Genomic DNA, 18,259 nt, shown 5'->3' on the forward strand with positions numbered 1-18,259 from the left:
AGGAGCCACATTGATATTGTGAAGAACGAAGCAGATAAAAGGGGAAAAAGGAAATTTAATCTTCATATTTGTGAACATATACCCATACACGTAAAAGAAGTGAGGAGCACCCACGAAGTCGTCTTTGGAACGAAGCCAAGGGCGTTCAAGGGGTGAGCAGGCACTGACATACAGAAGCTTGTCAAGAGGTTTCTCATGACAAAATCCGCTAGATTCTGTGGAATCTCCCAAATGGATGATTCTTTTTCCAAACTTGACCGTTGGTTAGGCATTGTCCCGGCAGGAGCACTTAAAGATTTCCAAGTCCTCGTTCGGAAGGCAATGACGTCTTTTTCTTCAAGAGGAACGCCTCCTGGAGGGGGAGGGAGAACAGGAGGAACGCACTGGAGAGGGGTGGCAGCGACGACATTACGTTTGGAATTTTTGGTCTGGCGCTTTGGAGTCATTGCAGAGGGATTGCAAGGAATAAAGGTAATTTTGACACTGGACAAGTTCGCGTAAGGGTGAAGAAGCAAAGGTTCATAATCGTAAAGGAACGAAAGGGGTTAGTGAGATAATGCTGTTATAAGCGGGGAGTGACGTGCAGAAGGGAACATGTAGGAAGAAGTTGTGGACGGTTACCGAGAGATGTAGAGAAAAAAGAGAGGTTGTGCCCCATGACGTCAGGAAATGACATGATTGCAGTTGCGAAATTATGGGGAGTGAGAAAGACGCATTAAATGAAAAGCTGCAACGGTTGCTGCCGATTGGTTAAAATTCAAATTGTCAAAGTTGCGACGTGACTGGAAGGGATATGTTAAAGGTAGCGGTTGAGATTCTGTGGATTCACTGACCCTGGCATCACTTCAAGGCTCGACGCGTGGGATGGACACAACACGCGACAGAGTGTCACGATTCAAGGCACGTGCATAACTATGCTGAGGCGGGCGGACTAAAAGTCGCCGCCACAAGCCTGCTTGTGGACTGGGGTCGCCCGGAAGAAGAGGGCGCAGCTGAAGGTCCAAAGTGTCGATTGCAAAAGGCTTTATTTATCAGGCCATGTTGGCCATCGTTTTTCACTTCTAGATTTTAAGTTTTTAAGTTTTAGTCGGCATCCTTAGGGTTATCGCCTTGTTTCTTGCTTAAAGACACACTTAGCTCTCATGCTTTGAGCTCGGTGTCTTGTGGACTTGTGGACTGGGCGAGACCCCAGGGTCCCTCGCCTAGGAGACCTGACCTTGGGCGTATGACACGCCATGACCTTGGGCCTTCTTTCCCAAAGCCCAATTGGCCCATTTAGACGGACTAAAGGCGCCAAAGCCCAACTCCACCTCTATAAATAGGAGGGGAATACCAATTGTAAGAGGGTCTTAGCTCATTTGAGAAATAATAGCATTGAAATTCAGTTATATTTTCTCTCTCTAAGCGGTTAGAGCTTCTCTCTCTAAGCATTCACATCACTTTCCTCACACTTTGGGTACTACCTTTCCCCTCTATGTTCTAGCACGGAACAGCTACCTTTGGTTGAGTTAGGCATTCCAAAGTCTAATATGGTATTAGAGTCTCTTCTAGATCTGATTGTCAGAGGAGACCTCCCATATTTGGGTCACCCCATAGATGTCAATTACTGCAAATTTCATGCTCCGGATATCCAACCCTAGTCGTGATAGGGTGTGTTAGAAGTCTCACATTAGCTAGAGATATGACATAGATAGCCTTTGTAAAGGGTTGATTAACCATCAACCCTTGAGTAAACTTTTGGGTTGAGTTAGGTGATATGCGTTTTGCAAGTATACAGAATGCCCAAAGTAATATAAAAGATTGTTGAACCACAGAGATTGGGAAATAATTGATTTACAAGAGCAATGGTTGCTTAAATCAGAAGGAAAGTAAAAACGAATAATAATTGATTGGTTAGTAAAGAACTTAGAATTCAGAAGTGTAGAAGAAACAATGTTTGGAAGCTAGCAATTGGGTTAGCTTCACCAAAGTAAGTTATGCTTTAAGAAAACTGAGCTTATATGGAATGCAAATGAAATTCTTTCTATTGTTGATCTAGCCTATTTCTCTAAGTGCTGATTCCTCAAGTTAAAAAGAGCTTTCAATAGATTTCATCAGTCTGATTGCTCATCACCTATGAGCAATCTAGTTGAACATTAAGTTCATTTTAGTTCTGACCATCAACTACTAGTCGTTGCCCTTATTTCTAAGGTGCAAAATGCTCTAATAAGAGCCTTAGAGAAGCTCCAAAACACCTTACACAAGCTTAAACTTCAGAAAAACCAAGATCCAAAACTAAAATGACAAAGTCCTATTTATAAGCAAAGTAACTCGCACATGCGTGCATTAATACCCAAAACGCCAAGCTACTGACTCTCCACGCATGTGTGTGCAACATGATGCATGAACTTGCGTGCCTCCTCTCTCAGAATGCCAACAACCTATCCTTGCACGCATGTGCATGCAGTATGGTGCACGCATGCATGTACACTTCGCTGGAGGGTTTTTTTCAATTCTTCAGCTCATTTCTTCATTCAATGCTTTGTAACTCCTCTCCAACAGCTCTTTTGGCCTTCAATTCTTGATTTCTGAAACTCCTTTGCTCTTAATATCCATCAACACTTGCAATTCTTCATCAATTAGATTCCATGGACAAGACAATTTCTCATTCAAGTGCCATTACTAAGGGTTGCATATTAAACACACATCAAACCATTCTTTGTAACCACAAACCACTAATCTAATGCACATTGTGCCATGAAAGTTCAGATTATGATCACAAAGATTCCTTCTCATTATGCTCCTAATTCCTCTAACATGTTAGATCAGAGACCTAAATGCAAAAAAATTAAATACTAAGGACTAAAATGTAATAAAAGACTCAAAAAGGACTATAATGCAAATGATGACTCTGAAATAATAAAAGACTTAAATGCAACTAAAGACTCTACTTAATTAACTAAAAAGATAATAAAAACTAAAGAAAAGACAAGAAAAATAAGGAAAAAATACCATATAAATTTATGTCATCATTAGGCCTCCCAAATTCCAATACACTTAAAATTACAAGAAAAATGCTTATTACTGATGGCCACCGCCGATAAGCCAAAAAACTGTCAGTATTGCTTAATTTTTTATAGCCAACTGACAGCCAAATTTCCTTCAATATCATCGGTAATTTTTTCTATCCCTAATTACCGACGAATTTATCATTCTCTAAATTTCCAACAATTTTTTTCATCAGCAATAGATTTGGTCTGCACAAAAGCACTCATTTTGTTGCGAGTAACAATGTCGAAATAGCATTCTTATCTGCGACAAAATGAGCATTTTATGATCTTAATATCAATGGCAATTAAGGTTGGCAAAATATAAAAATTAAACCTAATCCATAAAAGTAAATTGAAAGAGAAAAAAAAAACCTCAATATCAGTGGCAAATGGCAATAGTGATGGCAGCTCCACCCATGAATCAATTTTTGGATAATGGAATCAAGTTTAAGAAACACTAGTTAGTTCACTCTAAGCTTGACAAGATAGCTTGGTGAAGACATCTTAAGGATATCTGAATTCTGATAGCTGAAGAACCCCATAAACCAGAAACTAGTGCTAATCCCCTCCTAAAAGGAAAGATAAAATATCATTTCAAGCCATACACACATCAGTGGTTGCAATTTAGAAGGATAATTTTTAAGTAAACTTCGTATGAATAGCATACCAAATATTAAATCTAATCATAGAGAAAACTAAGACAACTAATTAACAATATATAGCTAAGCTTGCTATCAAGCAAGCAAAAATAAAAAACCAAAGGTAAGAAACGAGCATGCATTTAAAGGTATGAAAAACACTAGAAATGGGGTTTTGAATAGGGTTTTGCAATAAAACGTTTCCTTTTAAAGTTTCACGTAAATCTCCTGGTAGCAAAGAATAAAGGTGCAAAGAGTAAAGAGAGAAGGACACTGTGATTTTATCCTGGTTCACTTCAACAAATCCTCAAGCTACCTCCAGTACACCTATTATGGTGATTTCTTCCTTCGTTGAATGAAGGTAACCCACTAATCAAAGGTTGTTACAACTGCACTAGCACAATTTGCTAAGTGACTAACACACCTAAGAACTAGCAACCACTAAGACACACAAATCTTAGTCTTCTCAAGGGATCTGACCTAACCGATCCCTTAAGGAATACAAACAATATGATAAAGTTTGGGTTTAGAAAGAGTGCTTCTAAAACAAGTAAGGTGTAAACAAATTTAGAACAATGAAGAAAATAATTGCTAAGGTATTCGCTGATAGTAATTTGATTGCAATGAGTTTCTTAGCATTTTCTTCCTTTCTTCAGCCTTTATATACTCCAAGCCTTGAGTGATTTTTCCATTGTGGAATTCTATCCATTGGAGGGTACTTCTGGAATTTCTAGATCGTACAATGGCTGATCCTCGTTAGGTGGTGGTCAGGATAGTACACTATGATTGTATTATTTGATAGTGACCCTTGCCTTTTACATTTGACTTCTGATCTTCAGAGGCGCTTCATGTTGGAACTTGTGAAACTTCTAATCAGAGTCAAGAGGATGCTTTGATCTTCAGAACTTCAAGTCTTCAGCATCTGGACCGTTCACTTTAGAACTTCTGGTCTTCAGCATCTGGACCGTTCACTTCAGCACTTGGTCTTCAGAACTAGTTTTCTTTGGGTCTTCAGAATCTTCAAGTCTTCAGAGCCTTTGAGCATTCACTCAGAACTTCTGGTCATCAGAGTCTTCAGCACTTGATCTTCAGAACCCATCATCGGAGCTTTTATCTTCAGAACATCTGAAGCAATAATCTACCGTTCATCAGAACGTAGTGAGTGCAGAATTGGTCAACACTTTGGTCTTTGACTTCTGAAGAATTCTTCTTTCAATCAGAATCAGAACCTGTTTGTCAAACACACAAAAGACAAATGTTAGAGTACCAAAGTTGTTCCTATACAAAATATATACTTGTTATCATCAAAACCTAGAGATGTACAACAGAACCAAATCTTGGTCTAACAATTAACAATGAAATGCCAGGGAAACTTAAAAACCTTGATCTTTTCAAGATAGACATTAGGCCGGTTCAGCACCAATGCCATCCCTCATCAAGCTACTTTCAGTGGAAAAAGTTTTGTCTTCACCCGAAGCAGTACTGGTCAAAGCTCGTTGCATTATGCAATGCTAGTCAAATATCATGTCATTTTACATTCAGGGGAATAAAGTTTTTGTTAACATGTTATCTTCCTTTTACTGTTTCCACTCACTGTGTTCTATGTATGCTATCAATTTCAAAGAAGTTGATCCAACCTCAGCGTGTAAGGAGATTTATATAAAACTTTGCTTGAAAACACAGTAAGGCTAAAAGAGGACAGAGAAACGTAACAAAAAAAGTTTGCTTACATTCTAAACCCCAATGAATTATTAAAACATAAAAACAACAATATTTTATAAATTAAGCAAATACAGCTTTACATATCTAAATTTTTCACAGACAGTGCACATTGAGCTTACATGTCTGCAGCAGGATGGAATAGTAAGATTGAATGGGAATGCAAAGGTAAAATTAACTATAAAATACTATTTTTTGTAATATTGAGATATTATTTGTTTTAATATTATTTGTTTTAGGAGTTTTTATTTATTTAGGAGATTAAGAGAGATATTGTACATGACTACTTATTTCCTTAATAGTGTAGTCTCTATAAATTGAAATTACCTAGGTGATTTATATTCAAACAATAATATTATATTTTTCATACTTTCAAGTTAGTATCAGAGCTCCCGATCCTAGGAGTTATGTTTCCAAGCTTCGAACTCTAGTCGTTCTTATTGCGACCTTCGTTCTTGGTCAAGGTCCTACTAACTTGGAATCCTAGTGACCCTTGTTTCGTTCTTGGTATCCAGCGTCAAAGTTTAGCAAATGTGTGCCACCGTCGCTGTTCAAATCACCATTATATGCCACCACCACCTCCACCGTGCTCGCCCTGCTAATTCCTGAAGTCGCGTCGATATATCAGCTTACACGCTTCCTCACGCAACACTTCTTCATCGGGGTGTGAGATCCACTCGCAAGCTCATCTTCGGCACATGAGCTGCATGCACCACCTTCTCAACCTCGCTTTGCTTCGACTCAAAACGATTCGCCGAACCCTCCTTGGTCTATTCCAAGGGTCCATTTGTCCAGATCAGCCTTCGTTGCTTGTCGTTGGAGTCGTTTGGTTTTCCCTCCTTCCGGCCTTAGAAGCTGCCACGTTGGATTTTTGTTCTGCTAAGGGACCTCTGCATTGTATCTAGTATAGATTAGAATTGTAGAAAAAGAAGATTAGATTAGAATTGGAGTAGGATAAATAGTGGAACAATAATTGCGTATAGTTGAGTGCCAGGTAACCAGAGTACGTGGCAAAGAGAGAAAGCCCACCCAGCAACATAAAACGCTTTCTCACTCTCTCACCTCTCTCTCTCAAACGACGCATCCGCTTCATCATAACAGCACTTCCTCTTTTCTTTCGCGTTTCGATTCTGCAACCCCCAAACCCTAACACAGGTAAGTCTATTTCTCTTTCTCTCTCCATCTTCATCTTTCACAACCCTCAGTCCCATACTCTCCCTCTCAGATTTCTTTCATCTCTTTCGTAATTGTTTTTTTATCGTGTACGTACATGTATGCAATCAAAATATATAATTGCAATTTTTATTTTTATATTTTACAGCGTTGATCAGATGGCGTCTAAGCGGATCAACAAGGAATTGAAGGACCTGCAGAAAGACCCTCCTGCATCTTGCAGTGCTGGTATTATTATTTTTTTTTTTAGCTTGATTTATACCTTCATATAATTTTTTCATATGCATAGTTTAAAATATGATTTTATTGGAATTTTTTTAAAAATTTTCTGATTCAGGCTCGGATAGTGAGATAAGGCATGAATTGTTGTAGATTTAAGTAATGGCTTAGTAGCATAGTAGTCAATCCCGGATAGCGAGCGGCCGCGCAGGCCCCAAAAGTGGGATAGCCTATAGCGGGAAGACCACTATTCAGATTTTTTATATCTAATTTTGTATAACTAATAGTTTGTACTACGGCCCTATTGTGAATTGCGCCATAGTGGCAGGCAGGGAGCCGCTCCGCTACGCCTACGCCACTATAGCGCGCTATTGACTACTATGCTTAGTAGTATCTATGTATATGGCTATAGTTTATGTAACGCATAATAATGGTTTGTTTTGCTATTGCATTAGAATGGTACTAGTAAGAAAACATAAGAGTCATAGGTGCCCAAATCCCATTAAGCAAAGGATCCCCGGACAGCTCTTGTGTGCGAAAATTTCAATGAGCAAGGGTTCTGAAAAAACTACTTAATTTATAATAAAAGGAGTAAAGTTATTTTGTTGGCGGCCATGGCCCCCTTAGCTTCAATGAAGACTCTGCTACTGCTGGCTCTTCTGCTTGTGGTAATTAGAACATTTTGAAATTTAGATGTGGATGATTTTTTTGGTTAAATAAATGAAGTAATGGTAGTAAAAATAGGATCTCCAATATTTCTCATTTGCTTAATATCTGTCATAGCTTTTAAACTGTTCAGTCAGTGTATGAATTGAGTTTTTTTTTTTGCTCAGGTCCGGTCGCGGATGACATGTTCCATTGGCAAGCGACGATTATGGGCCCAGCGGATAGCCCATTTACTGGTGGGGTGTTTCTTGTGACAATTCATTTCCCTCCAGATTATCCTTTCAAACCGCCCAAGGTAAATTGTAAGCATGGCTTATGCAAATGTATGAATGTGTCTTGGTACATATCTAATTCCACACATTATGAGACAGCTTTCTTTACTTATTGTGTGTGTTAACATGATATTTGTTGCATTAATATCATCGTTCATCACAGATTCCTTTTATTGAATTTTGCATTTAGGTGTTGTAATTTTTAAATTTCACTTTATGCTGCATTAAACAATGGGAATCTAGTCATGGATGGGGAAGTCTATGATATCCAAACTCATGTTTGCTCAATTGTAGTGGAACAAATTGAATGGTTTATTGTGAACTTGTGATATCTGATCATTGGCTGGTTCTTTTGTTCTATTTTTTCCCCCTTCTGCTGGTAATTTGGAGCTATCTTATGATTTCTACACATAAAAATCCCAAATTTCTTATCTGCTTGAATCTCAGTAGCTAGTTAGTTATCTTTTCAAGCTTAAGAAACTAAGATATAAGAGAACATTCAATTGCACTGCCATTTTTTTATTGTCTATGTTGATGACTCGTTAGCATTCGATTTCATCATTATCGCCCTTAATAATTCCACCTTGTTGGAGTGGCTTGTATGACATCATCCTCATATTCAGGTTTCATTCCGCACAAAGGTTTACCACCCTAATATCAACAGCAATGGTAGCATTTGCCTTGACATCCTCAAAGAGCAATGGAGCCCGGCCCTCACGATATCCAAGGTACTCAAATATTTTTTATTGTTGTTTTGAATTCTACTGTAATTGATACTGAAATGTAAATTTTTTGCAGGTTCTCCTGTCTATTTGCTCTCTGCTGACTGACCCCAACCCAGATGATCCCCTGGTGCCTGAGATTGCGCATATGTACAAGACTGACAGAGCCAAGTATGAGGCTACTGCTCGGTCATGGACCCAGAAATATGCCATGGGCTAGGGTAACTAGTTGATGTGCAAAAGATATTTTGCACATTCTCTATCGTAGTAAATAAATAGTGTTGAATTGATCTAAACAGATGAAACTATACTATATTGTAAAAGCATTTTGGCGCTACATTAACTTTATGGATGGAATTTGGTCTATGTCTTCTACATTTATTTTGCATGGTTTCCATCCTTTGTCACGTTGTTGTTACGACATTGTTGCTTTACAACAGGATCATATCAACTGAAAATTTCTTTAGAGAAGAAACTCATAAATAAGTATCATAACCTTATTATGAGTTTCTTTAGTTTCTACTTGTTTACTCGCAACCAAATTGGTTACTAACTTGAGAGGTAGCATTGGCAACAAAAGAAATTCATTAGCTAAATTAGGATCGAGAGGAATCAAGATCAATTACTATCATAGTCTTGAGGCTTCCAATCTCCGATTTCTCTTTATTTTAATTTTCTCTCTTTACTTTCTTACTTGCAACCATCTTTTCACCACATAAATCTTATTTTCCAGGACAATAAAAATAATATATCGAAATTAGTATTCATGTCTAAGCCCTTTCGGATTTAATACCAACATTCGTCTTTATATTACTTTTGTGATAAGGTGCACTTGCTCTTTAAGCATGTTTGAAACGCGATAACCGGGTTTAAAAGATTTTGAACCCAGACTCTGAGAAGCTATGATGTGGATGAGTTTGGAGGTGCTACTCGGTCGACTTAATAAGTACATAAATTAAAATATGATAGTAATTCAATAATAATATTTAGCATCGTTTTATCTGCTATGATTGTATCTCAATGTTTATGGTTAAACACTTGATTCCCTAGTTTTTGTTTTTTTCAAAAGTATTCGTGTTTACATCTTATTTTTTATTGGCCATGAAGTGGCATTGCATTTATTTTTATCAAAATTGCATTTTTAAGCATTGCTCCTCAGATTGTGGGCCGCGTGGCCCATCGTTTCAATAACAATTTTTTAAAAAAATAAATTATTGATCATGAAATGTTTTCATGGGATTTGCATTTCTTTTTATCAAAATTGCAATTTTTTAAGCATTGCTTCTCAGTTTTGGGTCTCGTGGCCCCATCTTTACAATAACAAAGAAAATGAGATTTTACAAGAAAAAAAATTATATCCTCTAAAAAAAACATATTATTGTAGATTAGAATTGGAGTAGGTTAAATAGTGGAACAGTCGTTGTTTTTTTTTTTAAATCATGATTTTTTTATATATCATGATTTAAGTGATAAGCTAGTTCAACGACGGGCTACAAGTCTACAACATATACTCAATTATATGGTTGGTATCAAATTTCAACCTCATAGTTAAGAAATGAAACGTGTTAACCACTATGCCACACTTTATGGTTAGTACGCTGATGAAGTTTATAATGGGTTACAGTTTAATATCACCGTTTAAGACTAATTGTTTTTGGTTACATAGAGGGCTTAGCCCAAAAAGAAAAGGAGACTGCACTAAGATAGAACACGGGAAAGACACTCTCATCTGATCAAACAATAAGAAATTCAAGCAACTAGCTGGTGGAGACTCAAAGCAATGCAGACCTATACCAAGCGCATGAGCTGCATGCTTTTCAAAAAAAAGTGCATGAGCTGCACTAGCCAAACAATCAGTAACCTGATTAACCTCACGACGAACATGAACACACTGGACCTCTCATTCATTCGTCAAAAAGACTCGGACCTGGTTAACCAGGGATGCATAAGGGTGTAAAATTTCACACCCTTCATTCACCAAATTCACTGCAACTTGTGAATCACTCTCCACAACAATCCTACTAAAGCCCGAGTCCCAAGCAAGTGTGACTATGGTAAAAATAGCCCAAAGTTCTGCCCAGAGAGTATTAGAGGACCCTAGATTACAGTTGAAATCGAAACCCAGTTACCCAGTGAGTCACGGCACACTCCTCCATGGCTTATAAAAAAACGACACACGACACAACCTGCAGAGCTATCTGTAACACCCCGATTTCGGTGGCGTCACTTTAGTAACCAAAAAAAAAATACTTAAGCGGAAAAACGTGAATTATTTTTTTCGATAAGGTAAGTAAAGACAGAAAGAGATGAAACTCTAAAACGAAGATAACAGAACTAATATACAATATGATTACAGCCCCCACTATAAGTTGTAAACCACGTCACGAGTAAACCTCCAGTGACGGAAAGTAGAAGAGAGTAACGCCCGTAGGCAAAAGTACAAACCAAAAGAAAAGTCAAGTGTCCGCAACACTATCCCTCAAAATGAGAATGAGTTAGCCCAGATGGCCTAAAACAAGACCTCTTAGCCCAACCAACTCTCTGTGATCCCCGTAGAGGAACCACACAAAAAGCTATAGGCGGGAAACTACCCTGTCCCCAAAGAAACAATGACGGTCAGAGCTAAGACTCTACTCCTACACTAATCCCATCTCGAGTAAGTCGCTCGGTGGCCAGCGGGGTCGACCACCCCTGAACCGTAGTCCTCCTGATCAAGCTTCTTCAACCTAGTTTCCCCTGAAGGGTGAACCATCGTGAACCGGTCCGCCATGGACATCTGACAAAGGCGTAGTCCGCCCAAATACACACAGAAGACGCGAGGGTCAACTCCAAAGAATTATATAAATATTAAAACCAGATATATAGGGTAATAATTATTTAGCCTCTCAGGCTTATACGTTTAGGGATAACATCCTAGGGTTGCATATATCACAATGAATATAAAGATCATAATAACAATTAGCATGCCTCAAGTAGGATAAACAGGTACCAATCACACTCAGCAACTAAGTCAGCATGTATGTTGCATGAAATGCAATGCTGGGTAACAAAATGCATTCCGGAAGAAGGATGGACACCATCGAGTCAGCCCTAACACCGGCCAAAGTGGGACCATTCCGCTCGGGCGTCTCTTACACCACACAAAAGTAGTCAGATCAGCAGTGAACCCATAGGTCTGCCATTCCGTCTGCTACTGAGGACCACCGTAGTGTCCTAAATATGGAAATCCGTGTCTTATGACCATTTTGGAATCCACCGAGGTCCGGTAATCCGCCGTGTATTAACCTCAAAATGAGTGCATGAATGCAAGTGATTAGCCAAACAACGTCTCCGACCTCACTCGACACGTCGTCACGTGTTCTAGCTAACATATTGTCTCTAAAAAGCCTACCCTAAGGCAAATGTCGATTCTGCGACAAAATGAATTAATCAAAAGAAGAAGAATGTACTTTGGAACTCATGGTTCCCGGCTAAACTTTAGATAGCCAATCAATAAACTGCTCATCGAGCGAAAAGGTACCGAAGTACTTGGAAACTTATAGTCTCCGGCTAAACTTTAGATAGCCAAACAATAAACTGCTCATCGAGCAAAAGAGTATCAACATACTCGAAAACTTGTATATTTCCTCAAAACGTGGACTCGACGACACTTCTCATATTTCCCAAACTAATATTCAGGCTCTAAGCTCTTATCTAAGGGTATTATTATTGTTCAAAGGATTTAGAAATTGATTAATGTCTTATGAGTTTTCCGTGATAAAATAGTTTTCATTTTAATCTTATAACACTTCCTAAGAGTTTTCAGAGATCCCATAATCTCAAATAATTGCCTGAGAAGGTCTCGATCCATTAAAACATAACAAGGTCCGAACTCCGTTCGTCCTTTTAAAACTCTCTCAAAATCTCATAAAAATTTGGCATGACCTGCCCGTAAACCTCACTCTTCAGAATCTCAGGTACAAATGGAATAGCATAAATAAAACAGCTCAGTCAAAAGCATAAACAGCATATTCCAACACATCCTAAGTTAACCATGTAGCACATAGCATGTGAATCATTTAGCACACAATATCATGGCATCAATTACTCAACAAGGTCGGCCGAAGCCTCAGAGAACAATTCAGACATTTAGCAATTAAGTGCATAACACATAAATCAAGTCGAACTTGTCGACACCTAAAGCATTATCTAGTAATTCAGAGAGTAGCCCTCACCTGTAACTCCTCCAGCGTTTTCCTCACAACCTCCTTCACGTTCCTCGCCTTGATCTCCAGGAAACTCCTCAAAAGAACCTTAAGCCAAAATCACAGAAATCAACACATTGAGTCAGAAACTCAGCAAGCAATAAGTCCTAGGGTTACACGGTACGTTACAAACTCTGTGGTACGACAATCTAACGCGTTAGGACAAGTTTTCGAAAAAGTCGGATTTCCTCCCCCCCTTGGTATAGCTCTCGGCCACTTTCCTTAATTGGGAGGGTCGATTTTTCTTCGATCAAACTTGGTTCCTAGGTTAACATACGCCGTAACTAAGACGGTTCTAAGCTCGGAAAAATTTTCGGATCGAAAACTGATATAGGGGTAGTTTGGTCATTATTTTTAGCTCAGAATTTCAAAATTGGATTTTTGAAAAACAAATTGGATGGGGACGTTCACAACGACGTTTATGACAACAAATCCTACTAGCACTAAGCCAAGTCGATAGATTAGAGCGTAAAGGTTGCGACTTTGCCGAAAAATGGGTATTTAAGGTAGAAATTGATCCCGGCGGCATTTCGTCGACATTCGACAAAATCTAATCCGCAGAACACGCTCAGGAGCATGCAGGGAAGAAGTTTAGACACTGAAATCAGCGTATTTGAACAGTTTTTCAAAAACCTCAAAATTTTGAACTCAGAAAGTCGTAGGAGAAGTGGACAGAAACGACGATTCGAAGGAGAGTATAGTTTACCTACCTCGAGGTCTTCGATTAGTGACGATCGGTGAAGCAAACGGGCAAGAAACGACGAAGATCCGGATCTCTCTCTCTCTCTAGGTGCTCGCGGGTTTGGGGAGGGGAATGGGTATTTTTTTTTTAAAAATCTAATTTTTGAGCTATTTATAGGTTTTGGAAAAAAACGGAAAAATGATTTTTTTGCGATTCCGATTTTTCCTGCACGTTCCTCTGCGAATTCTAAGATAGGTTCTGGCGACAGAATTCCAGAACTCCAAACAGGATTCTTGGAATTAAACCAAAAGATCCAAAATCGGCATAAGTCGGTGTAAGCCGGTTTATCCCGAAAAACTACTTTTTGCAGTGATCGTAGGATGAGAAAACTTCCTTCTGAAGAAACATTAGGAATGATGAGAGAAATAGGAGAACGCGGGTGGAATCTTCATTTGAGTTTCCGGATAGAAAAAGTCTTCATCGTCTGTCGATCTTAGGTTTCTCGAACTATCAGGGATTCCGTTTCGGCAAACTTCCGAGAATTGGAATTTGACGTTCTTACTTTCCAGGATTTCGCATCGAAATGATTGTTTAAGGACGGAAAAGAGAAGTTCTAACATTTCTCTGAGGATTTTTGGAATTAGTTTCCATCGTGTCCTAAAGCGTAAATTAACTATTCACTAATACCTTTGACCTAGGATGAAGCGTATGTTAGTCGTGCTATAACTCTTATCGGTTTTTCGATAAATTCTTGGACTTTTCCTGAACCTTTTTCCTTCACAAATTTATCTTAATCAAATAAACTCTTTTATTTTATTCACTTATCCAAAGCGTTAAAACTTGGGCCTTACATTACTACCCTCCAAAGAATTGTCGGTATTGCACTTCAACCAAGTCACCGGCGGAGGCAAACACCCAACCTGGATCTCACGAAAACGTCGGGCACCACTCGAAACGGGTTCCTGTAGAAACGCAAGTTGTTGGAGTAATTAAGCTTCGCCTTTAACACTATAGGCACCATGAACCGTAGGTCAAACAGAACACCTTGGAAAACAAAATTTGCACGCGACTTCCAAGTTTCAACTGTTTAAGAGTATTTGAAATTTGAAATAGAAACACAATAATTTGATTTTTTTTAACTAATAATTTGATATCACTAATAACATCATATAATACACAGTGCATATGTTTTTTTTAGATAAAGAAGGAGAAGAAGATGAATCAAAACTGCGTATAGTTGAGTGCTAGGTAACTTCGTGCGTGGGAAGGCCACACCCACACATAAGGGTTGCAAAATGGGTTTGACCCGTTTGGTCCACCTTATTTTGCGGGTTGGGTTGAGATTTTGAATCCAAATCTTAAAGTGGGCAAGCCCGACCCAATCCGCATTTTTGCTGGCTAATGGTGGATTGGGTCGGGTTAACCCGCCAACCCATATTTTCACCCTTATTTGTAGTTTATTTTTTTCCAAAATTTTTATTTTACATGAAATTATCATATATAATTGTTGGCTTATTATTATTGACTGAAGTAAATTTTTGCTGATGATTGCATAACGTGATGTTAAGAAGATTAAGTGAGTTTGTATCAAAGAAAAAAGTGACATTTACCAATAATTTGGTGAACATCATTAACACTTAAATAGCAACTCATGATCAATATTTTTGTGATATTATCATTAGTGGGACTTTCGTGTTGAGCTCATAACCTTTAAAGATAAAGAAAAAGCATAATATTGTAATGATTCTAATTTCTACACGCAACATACAAAACGTGAAAAATTTCGCACAACCTTTTTCATTTAACTATATTATCTTTTTTTTTTTTGTTAAAATTTAACTATATTATGTAAGTGGACACTTTAAACTCAAATAGTAAAAATGGGCGAGCCTAACGCAACCTGCATTTTGGCAGGCTGGATCCGGCCCACCCCGCCAACCCATATTGCCACCCCCTACCTGCACACATCACAATATAAAGACACACTCTCTCCCAAACGACGCATACGCTTCGTATCGTAACAGTACTTCCTCTTTTCTTTCGCATTTCGAGTCTGCAACCCCCAAACCCAAACCCTAGAAAGGTCAGTGAATTTCTCTCTCGCTCTCTCTCCATCTTCATCTTCCACAACCCTCAGTTCCATACACTCCCTCTTAGATTTCTTTCATCTCTTTCGGTAATTGGTTTTTCATCGTGTACGTACATGTCTGCAATCAAAATATATAATTGCAATTTTTATTATTATTTTTTACAGCGTTGATCAGATGGCGTCTAAGCGGATCAACAAGGAATTGAAGGACCTGCAGAAAGACCCTCCTGCATCTTGCAGTGCTGGTATTTTTTTTAGCATGATTTATACCTTCATATAATTTCTCACATGCGTTGAATAATTTAAAATATAATTTTTTGTATTTTTTAATTTTTCTGATTAGGGCTCCCTGGAATAAGGCATGAATTGTTGAAGATTTAAGTAATGTCTATGTAACGCATAATAATGGTTTGGTTTTCTATTGCATTAGATTTTACTATTTTAGAAATTAGAATGGGCTTGGTAGTATCTTCTAATTTTTGTAATTTTTAAAAGGTTTGACAGAGTTTTATATGATACGATATGGGTGTGCTGGTTGATCATATATTTTAAGGGGTGCAACATTTTTAAGGGATTAAACATGTCTCACCCAATAAGGGCGACTCGACCTCTAGTCAGGGACCTAGCGACCTCGACTCTGAAGTCTTAGGCTCAAGACTAGCGAATTAGGCCTGTAGCGAAGAAAGGCTAATGGTGCCTTAATGAAGCCCAAATGTAATAGATTTAGGTTTAGGATTCAACCCCACTATAAAAGGCTAGCCCCCATTCATAAGAAATCAGATTCTCTCTTGAGCTCAACAATGGCTGCACAAAATCCTAGAACTAGGACCTCCATGTTCATGTAAGAACAGGGATATACATAGAATATGTAACTATTGTAATTCATATATATATGTGTATCATTGGTACAAAAGTAAGCACAAATGAATTAGAATAATTTTATGCTCTTGAGGTCTTGGTCTGTCTCACTTGATATCCTGATTATTCTAGTACAAGGGGCTTTGTGAAGGAGAATGGTACTATTAAGAAAAAATAAGAGTCATAGGTGCCCAAATTCCCTTAAGCAAAGGATCCCCGGACAGCTCTTGTGTGCGAAAATTTCAATGAGCAAGGGTTCTGAAGAAACTACTTAATTTATATTAAAAGGAGTAGTTATTTTGTAGGCGGCCATGGCCCCCTTAGCTTCAATGAAGACTCTGCTACTGCTGGCTCTTCTGCTAGTGGTAATTAGAACATATTGAAATTTAGATGGGGATGATTTTTTTTGGTTAAATGAATGAAGTAATGGTAGTAAGAATAGGATCTCCAATATTTCTCATTTGCTTAATATCTGTCGTAGCTTTTAAACTGTTCAGTCAGTGTATGAATTGAATTTTTTTTGCTCAGGTCCGGTCGCGGATGACATGTTCCATTGGCAAGCTACGATTATGGGCCCAGCGGATAGCCCATTTACTGGTGGCGTGTTTCTTGTGACAATTCATTTCCCTCCAGATTATCCTTTCAAACCACCCAAGGTAAATTATAAGCGTCGCTAATGCAAATTTATGAATGTGTCTTCGTACATATCTAATTACACACTTAATGTGACAGCTTTCTTTACTTTTTTTGTGTGTTTATGATATTTGTTGCATAAACATCATCATTCAACACAGATTCCTTTTATTAGATTTTGCATTTAGGTGTTGTAATTTGTAAATTTTACCTTATGCTGCATTAAACAAAGGGAATCTAGTCATGGATGGGAAGTCTATGAAATACAAACTTATCTTTGCTCAATTGTAGTGGATCGAATTGAATGGTTTATTGTGAACTTGTGATATCTGAGCATTGGCTGGTTCTTTTGTTCTATTTTTTCCGCTTCTGGTAATTTGGGAGTCATCTTATGATTTCTACACATAAAAATCCCATTTCCTATCTGCTTGAATCTCAGTAGCTAGTTAGTTATCTTTTCAAGCGTAAGAAACTAACATATAAGAGAACATTCAATTGCGCTGCCATTTTTTTTTCTCGATGTTGATGACTCGTTAGCATTCGATTTCATCATTATCGCCCTTAATAATTCCACCTTGTTGGAGTTGGTTTGTATGACATTATCCTCATATTCAGGTTTCATTCCGCACAAAGGTTTACCACCCTAATATCAACAGCAATGGCAGCATTTGCCTTGACATCCTCAAAGAGCAATGGAGCCCTGCCCTCACGATATCCAAGGTACTCGAATATTTTTTATTGTTGTTTTGAATTCTACTGTAATCGATACTGAAATGTAAAATTTTTGCAGGTTCTTCTGTCTATTTGCTCTCTGCTGACTGACCCTAACCCAGATGATCCTCTGGTGCCTGAGATTGCGCATATGTACAAGACTGACAGAGCCAAGTATGAGGCTACTGCTCGGTCATGGACCCAGAAATATGCCATGGGCTAGGGTAACTAGTTGATGTGCAAAAGATATTTTGCACATTCTCTATCGTAGTAAATAAATAGTGTTGAATTGATCTAAACAGATGAAACTCTACTATATTGTAAAAGCATTTTGGTGCTACATTAAGTTTATGGACGGAATTTGGTCTATGTCTTCTACATTTATTTTGCAGGGTTTCCATCAATATTCTCTTTAAAGAATATCTATGTGAATCTGATCTCTAGCATGTTTTGAAATTCTTCTATTTGATTTAAAATTAATTGCAAGATGTTTTTATAGTAGCTTCTTAGTGTCATAAACTCAACTGATTTGAAAAAAAAGTTATAGCTTCTTAATTGTTGAGGAAAGTCTGGGAAGCTAACCAATCTTTCTTCCCTGAGGGGG

At 38.1% G+C, this 18,259-nt stretch overlaps 2 protein-coding genes across 2 annotated transcripts; both read left to right on the forward strand.

Annotated features, from left to right (window-relative positions):
• The first annotated feature begins 6,383 nt into the window (after positions 1-6,383).
• LOC130715210 (ubiquitin-conjugating enzyme E2 28-like) lies at positions 6,384-8,804 on the forward strand. Its single transcript, XM_057565287.1, has 5 exons — positions 6,384-6,541; positions 6,708-6,787; positions 7,612-7,739; positions 8,340-8,444; positions 8,515-8,804. The coding sequence occupies exons 2-5, from the start codon at positions 6,718-6,720 to the stop codon at positions 8,656-8,658; spliced, it is 447 nt and encodes a 148-aa protein (XP_057421270.1). The 5' UTR covers positions 6,384-6,541; positions 6,708-6,717; the 3' UTR covers positions 8,659-8,804.
• A 6,491-nt stretch (positions 8,805-15,295) lies between these two features.
• LOC130714385 (ubiquitin-conjugating enzyme E2 28-like) lies at positions 15,296-18,024 on the forward strand. Its single transcript, XM_057564287.1, has 5 exons — positions 15,296-15,447; positions 15,619-15,698; positions 16,840-16,967; positions 17,560-17,664; positions 17,735-18,024. The coding sequence occupies exons 2-5, from the start codon at positions 15,629-15,631 to the stop codon at positions 17,876-17,878; spliced, it is 447 nt and encodes a 148-aa protein (XP_057420270.1). The 5' UTR covers positions 15,296-15,447; positions 15,619-15,628; the 3' UTR covers positions 17,879-18,024.
• The last annotated feature ends 235 nt before the right edge of the window (positions 18,025-18,259 follow it).

This window comes from Lotus japonicus, chromosome 4, assembly GCF_012489685.1.
Source record: "Lotus japonicus ecotype B-129 chromosome 4, LjGifu_v1.2".
Taxonomy (NCBI): Eukaryota; Viridiplantae; Streptophyta; class Magnoliopsida; order Fabales; family Fabaceae; genus Lotus; species Lotus japonicus.